This window comes from Mus caroli, chromosome 10, assembly GCF_900094665.2.
Source record: "Mus caroli chromosome 10, CAROLI_EIJ_v1.1, whole genome shotgun sequence".
In the NCBI taxonomy this organism is placed as follows: domain Eukaryota; kingdom Metazoa; phylum Chordata; class Mammalia; order Rodentia; family Muridae; genus Mus; species Mus caroli.
Window position 1 is genome coordinate 20,212,723 of NC_034579.1, and position 7,148 is coordinate 20,219,870.

Below are 7,148 nucleotides of genomic sequence, written 5' to 3' on the forward strand. Positions count from 1 at the left end.
CATTTGTTGAAAATGCTGTCTTTCTTCCACTGGATGTTTTTAGCTCCCTTGTCGAAGATCAAGTGACCGTAGGTGTGTGGGTTCATTTCTGGCTCTTCAATTCTATTCCATTGGTCGTAAAGGTTTTTTTAGAAGAAGAATCTCAGCCCCAAATATGAGGTCTCCAAATTGTTCCCCAAGTACACTGGGTGGTGTTCAGCTGCTGTGGCATCCCCTCACTGATGTACTCACCGTGTCGTCTTCTTGCTTCCACAGCGTAAATCCAGGAAAACCCTCTGCATCATCATTTTTATCCTTGTGGTTGGAATCGTGATCATCTGTCTCATCGTATGGGGACTGAAAGGCTGAGCTCCGAGGGCGTGGATGACTGCATGATGCTGTCTGAGCGATGCAGGCAGATTTTTGCGATCACTTTCTCTTATTGTTATTTTGAGGCTGTTGTGTAAAGCGATGGTTCCATACTTTGTCATTTTTACTAGGGTGGGGGGATTCTTTTGGATTCAGTCTGATATTTTCTAATACCCAAGGCTTTTCTAAACACCCTTACTGGCACAGCTTCCCTGCTTTTTAGTTCAACAACTGTTGGGTTTGGCTCACGTTGTATATGCCTTTCATTTATAATTTATTTATATTGTTTGACTGAGTTTTGGGAATTATTTGATTGGCCTGTATACTCTGCCTGCACCTCTGTAACTGTGTACCATGTGTAACATGATTGCGCTATCTTATTTAAAAAGAAAGCCCAAGTTTAAATGTCATTTGTCCAGTAAATGTTCTCAGTAGGAAACCCTTAACATAACTGTTTGTGGGATGTTTTATCCGCTGTGGTCCACTGCACTGCAGATCATTATTGCTCTTTCATTATTGGATTGTTCTTATCGTCTCTGAATAAAATCAGTGAATCTTTTCCTGATGTGTATATATGCATTTGCTGTGGATTACCTAGTAAAGACAGTAAGGATAGGTTGTTTTTAACATATGGACTATTTAATCCAATGCATACTAAAGAAAGCTTAGTTACTGTATTGTTCAGTGAAAGTTGGAGGAAGTGGCTGAAAGGTCCATACCTGCATCTATTCTGTTCAGATGCTAAAGATTCCATTCTCTTACTGCACTGAAACACTTTCTCCATATGGTCTGGCTTTGTGGCCATCATACCTTCCCTCGTGCGCCATGGAACACTTCTTAGACCTGTATCTTTGGGTCCTGTCTTCACAAAGTAATGTTCCCACAGTTACAGATTTGGGATTTCATTTTTATATTTTGTTTTTTGACTCTTAAGTTTTAGAGTTTATTTAGATGCCATTTTTTATTAGTCTTCATTCAAATAGGAATCAGATGTCTGCCAATGAACACACTTGTCTTTTTTGAATCAATGTTTTAATGCACTAATATGAATGCTGTAAGAGGGGTTATCTTGGTTTATCATTTGTGTTTTATAATGTTCTTACACAGCAGTTTGCTAATGATGGCACTGTTTAATGTGGCTCTGAAACCTTTAAATGGGAACAAGTGAAATATTAACAAAATAATTGTATCTTTGCAAGCAGAATAAAGATGATTCTGGAGATGTCTGCTAATTCTGAGTCCCAAGAACTCTTTCCCTGGAGCCTGGGCTTCCCAGACATTTGCTGCTGACTATGCACCGTGGTGGGACATTCCACATATTTCTGCGGGGAGTTTTTTTTTTTTTTTTTTTTAATGTTATTTTTTAGAGTTGTTCCTCCTCCTCCTCTTCCTCCTCTTCCTCCTCCTCATCTATATACATATACACATCTTCAGACCAGAAGAGGGCACTAGAACCCATTACAGATGGTTGTGAGCCACCATGTGGTTGCTGGGAATTGAACTCAGAACCTCTGGAAGAGTAGTCGGTGCTCTTGACCGCCGAGCCATCTCTCTAGCCCCCACATATTTCTGTATCACTGGTTAACATGTTTAATTTTAGAGTGACGAATGGGTTCTTCTCACAGAAACCATTTTTGTGGGGGTCTGGAACACTGAAGTTTTCTGGTGCCCGGCTCTGACTGTTTTCATGGGTGGTCAGGAGCAATGTATGCATATGCTGTCAGATGAGTGCCAGCCTGCCAGGCCGGCTCCCACAAGGTCTTCTCTTCCACCTGCCCCTGTAGCTTGTGTGTCAAACAGTGTGCTGCCATCTCCTAGCTGCAGGAGAGTCTCAGTGGCATCTGTAAAATGGCTCTGTACTCCCAAGGCAGTTAATCCTCATGTTACCACACCCATTTGTTCCTGTTCTCTCCATAGTGGATGCCCCACAACAGCAGAGCTCTTTCAAAAATCGGGGCATAACTTAGCAACTTTTCTTAAAATTGGAACTTAAATTATTATTTTGCCTGGTCCACTGGCCATTGATGTATGACAGGAACTTTAGTTGCTGTATTCTTTTAAAAAGCATTAATTTGAGGAAATGTTCACAAAGATACTTAGAACATGAAACTGACTTTTATTGAAAATATTTAAATGCAAAACAAGGGAATTGCTAAATGAGAAAAATAAAGCTTAAGGTTCAGTTTTAGAATTGCTCTGAAATGTTTTAAATTTTTCTTTAATATTGAGAATATCACGCACTGGATAATGAACTGTGATCATATCTACCCTTTATCCCCCTCTCCGACTCTTCCCACATCCTCTTCAGCAATTCCTTCCCAACTTTATGGGTTTTTTTATTATTCATTTTAGGTTTTTTAATAGCTCACTGAGACCAGTTAGTGCTGTTTATATGTGCTTGGGTGTGAAGCTATCTGTGAGGGCATGGGAATTCTACCCATGACCACATCCTTAAAATGATTACCCCCACCCCAAGCAACTATAACCTACCACTAGCTTCTCAGTAAGAGGCAGGAGGTGGCGCTCCTCCACTGCACCCGGGCCAGAAGCTCGGCCGGTGTGATCTCATGCAGATGTTCCCAGGAACTGGGAGTTCATGAGTGTGATGTGCGTTTCATATCCAGAAGACAGCATTGCGCATGGCATTCCTCTTCATCCTGCAGCTCTGCTCTTACACATCACATCTCTGCACTGGAAAATGAAACAGGAAGCCGTTTTGGCTATGTCTGCATCTGGTTCAAACCAAAGGAATCTCCTCACCGAGTTCCTTGTGTTCTCAGACAGGACTGAGATTAACTGGCCTCTTAGATTGAACGATAGTCTTAACATTAAGCATGTAGGTTATTAAAATATGGCAAAGATATGGTTTGGCAGAACAGTTGATAGTATGAGTAACTGTTCCCTCTGGTTACAGTGAAGTGTTTCTCAGAGAGAATGGGCATCTTCTGCTATAGATATGGGCACAGACAGGGCCCAGGATAGAGCAGCAAGCCATGTGCACTGTCTGAAGGCACCCCCGTGAGCATGCCAAGGGCCACAGCAGCACCTATGGCAGGCACCACTTGCACCACACCTTGAAGATGTTAGCACTGGGACGGTGAGCATCCTCCCTGCTTTTGGTAACAGTGTCCGAGTGCTTTTATATCCATAATACTTTGAATACTAGCCTTTTTAGGTAAATCTATAGTGAAAACAGGTTGACTCAGTTCATTTGGGACCCAAGAAACAGGTACATGATTTTAGCAAAAGCAAACACACAAAAACCACTCACAATACTTTGGAGTTTGTGTACTGTTTGTTTCTTTGTGCAGAAAAGTGAAGTTCATGGTGGAAAAATAAGAGCTTGAGAGAGAAAGAGTCACTGTCACATCTGAGAAATACATTTGACGTGGCTTTCACTGGACACTGAGTAGTCTGCTCCTGGGGACTGTCCTCACTGGACAAGGGTAGTGGCTTTCCCCCAAACCCAATGAGACGTTTTCTTATTAGGGCGGCAGCATCCAGAAGTTTCTTCCTGCTTCACTTCCTTGTTTCCACCCTACTTCCATCCCATAATAGTTCCTCAATACATACTTGACCATTTGGAGTTAGCTTTTTGCCGGGTACTACAGATCTGGGCATAAAGATTATGAATGAGCCAAATGAATGTAGGTCTTCTCACAGAGAGCATATGTCCTGACATTTGACATATAAAAAGTGCTTACTATCACGCCAGGCAATGTAGCTCAGTGTGGCAGTATGCTATGTCAGAACTCTGGGAAGTGAGGCAGGATGGTCAGAAGTTCAAGGCCATGTTCCACCACAGTGAGTCTAAGGCAAGCCTGGGCTATACTTTATTCATCATAAGAAAATGCAGCGTGGAAAAGGAGGAAGTGTACAAGGATGAATTCACTTTGGGACCACTGGGCGCTTCAGCAGTTGGCCAGACTCTAAGGACCACTCTCTCCTGTTGATCTTTTTTCCTTCAGAAAGTGACAGAAATTATTTTTTTAGAAATCAAGTTTTCTGGAAATAATCAGTTTTGATAGCCTATCTAAACCGTCACCAAGTGGAGTTGTTCTGATGGTTGTGACTGGGATTCAGGGGTATCTTGGATACCAAGGTCCTGTGTTTGGAAGACATTCACAGAAGGCTGCTGCTTCCAGTAGAGGGCAGAGATACATAAAGAAGGGAGGGAGTAAGGGGAATTTGCAACATAACAGCCTCAAACAAATACATTGAGTATCCTCTGTACAAAATGTATCACAGAATGTATATATTCAACCTTACCCCACCCCCTCGCAGCAGTTGTTCTTGTTGGTTATTTTGTCTTTAATGAAAAGGGAGTGTAGAAGGAAACCCTCATGCAGGTGGTAATCTACCCTTGAAATCCCAGCACTTAGGAAGGGAAGGCAGGAGGATCAGGGATTGCATTTCTGATCAGCTTTCACTGGCTACACAGCAAGAGCCCAGGCCAGTTTGAGATCCCTGTGACCCTGTCTTCAAATGAAGTGAAGGGAGAGGAAGGGGATTGAGGCAAGGGAGGAGCAAGAGAAAGAACAGGGACAAATGAAGATTAAGCTGATGGTTGATGCCAATCTCATTTCCTGTAATTCAGATGCATGCCTCAACATGCTGATCTTAACGCCTTGTCTTGGTGATCATTTTGATTGACGCAAAAAAAGTTAACCAGGAAGCACTATTATCCAAATAATCCTCTCAAACACTGAAATTGAGCCGAGGAGCCAACACTGTTGCTTCTTGCAGGGTTTTAAGAAGTCTGTCACCTACTTACTCCCAGTGGGTTCCTGGAGGTTGTGAAATTATGGGATTTTTTTTCCCTGAGCGTGGTGGAAGGCAAAACCAGATTTCCTGTGTGGGCCCTGCATGCATAACACCTCTACTTGTTTTCAGGGGAGTCTTCTAGAACTGAACCAAGGAGTCTTTAAATAAACTTGAAAGAGCATTAATTCCCACTTGGGCCAACCCAAAGTACAAATTTTTAAGTGTTTACTGTAAGTACCGTTACACAGTAGTTACTCACTCTGAAAGCTTTAGACATGGGCAGACAGCTGAGCAATGAACTCACTTAGCCCCAGCTAAGGCGCACTGGTTCCAGCTTTCCCTTCAGAATGCTTGCTTTGTATCAGTGTTGTAACAGGAGAATGGAAATACTGAACTCCACCGAAGGAAAAATAGTACTAGAAATTAGGTATCTACCCCAAATAACGTGAAAGATTTATTCTTTTTAAAATTTTGTATCACTAAAGACTTAGTGGTGAAGACTTCCAGGTCCAAGCTAGTCTTCCTGTCAGTCGACCCAGGAAACACAAGGCATGTTTTGGTGATGAACATGTTATGGTTTAGTCCATTTTCCAGTGTTACATAACCAGAACTATATAGCTTGTAGCTTTTATGGTGGACATTTTTAATTTTAATCTCAGTTCTTAGGAGAGTCACCCCAGTTTGTGTAAATATATATATATGTATATATATATATATATACATATATATATAGTCAGCTAGCATTTTGTTTGTAATGTGAGTATGGTTTTATATTGTGGGCTTTACCCTGGCATATTTACCTGCTGAGGAACATCTGACCAGTCCTGTGTTAATATGGTTGAAATAGGCATAAGCATTCATGTGTAAGTGTTACAATAATATATTTTTTCTTTTTATGGGATAAACGTCCCACAGTGCAATTGTTAGGTCACGTGCTAGTTGAATAATTTTTTTTAACTTTTATTATCTTTTAGGTGAATGTGTGCTTTGCTTGCATGTATGTCTGTGTACCACATACATGCCTAATGCCCATGGAAGACAAAATATGGTGTTAGAGCCCCCGGAACTGAAGTTACAGATGGTTGTGAGACACCATGTGGGTGCTGGGAATTAAATCCAGGTCCTCTGGGAAGGCAGTCAGCATATTAAACAATGAACCACTTTTCTGGCCCCTGAATGGATAATTTTACAGAAAATGTGAAAACCACTGGTTGCCACAGTATATATTTTCAAGATAGTCCTTCACTGGATGTATGGCTTGTACTGGCTGGTTTACTGTCAACTTAACTCAAGCTGGAGCCATTCGAGAGGAAGGAGCCTCAGTTGAGGAAATGCTCCATGAGATCCAGCTGTAAGGCATTTTCTCTGTTAGCGATCAATAGAGTGTGTTTGATGCCATCCCTGGGCTTGGGGTCCTGCATTCTATATAAAAGCAGGCTGAGCAAGTCAGGGGGAACAAGGAAGTAACTAGGACCCCTCCATGGCCTCGGCATTAGCTCCCACTTCCAGGATCCTGCCCTGTTTGGATGTCCGTCCTGACTTTGATGATGAATAGCAATGTGGGACGTGTAAGCCAAATAAACCCTTTCTTCCCCAACCTGCTTTTTGGCCATGATGCTTTGCTGCAGCACTAGAAACCCTAAGATGCAGCTCATGGAGTTTTCCCCCAGTCAGTGGCTTACCCTCTACACCTCTCATCTGTGGCTTTTGCAGAGTGAAAGATTTTAATTCTGATGAAATCCCTCTTATCCATGTTTATTTACTGCTCATGTTTTTGGTACTAAGAACTCTTTGCCTAGCCCTAGATTCCAAAAGTCTTCTCCTTTGTGTCTATGAGTAATGTATCTCTATATTACCTTTAAATAAAGAGGCATTTTGAGTTAATTTTGCATAAAGTCAGAGTTGGATCTAGATTCATTTCTTAGCTGTGTTTCATTACTGTGTTTGTTTAAAATGTTTTCTTTCCCCTGTCCACTGGGTTAGTTTTCCTTCTCCACCAAAATCGGTTAGTCAAGTGAGGTAGAGGACAGACACAG

At 41.8% G+C, this 7,148-nt stretch overlaps 1 protein-coding gene across 3 annotated transcripts in view; it reads left to right on the forward strand.

The window, feature by feature from the left end:
* The window catches only part of Stx7 (syntaxin 7), a 41,008-nt gene extending 39,428 nt beyond the window's left edge, over positions 1-1,580 (forward strand). For all 3 annotated transcript variants that reach the window (XM_021173922.2, XM_021173923.2, XM_029482582.1), the window contains exon 10: positions 256-1,580. In XM_021173922.2, coding sequence (XP_021029581.1) covers positions 256-348 — 93 coding nt within the window. In that variant the 3' untranslated portion in view covers positions 349-1,580. The remainder of the gene's footprint in view (positions 1-255) is intronic.
* Positions 1,581-7,148: the final 5,568 nt, after the last annotated feature.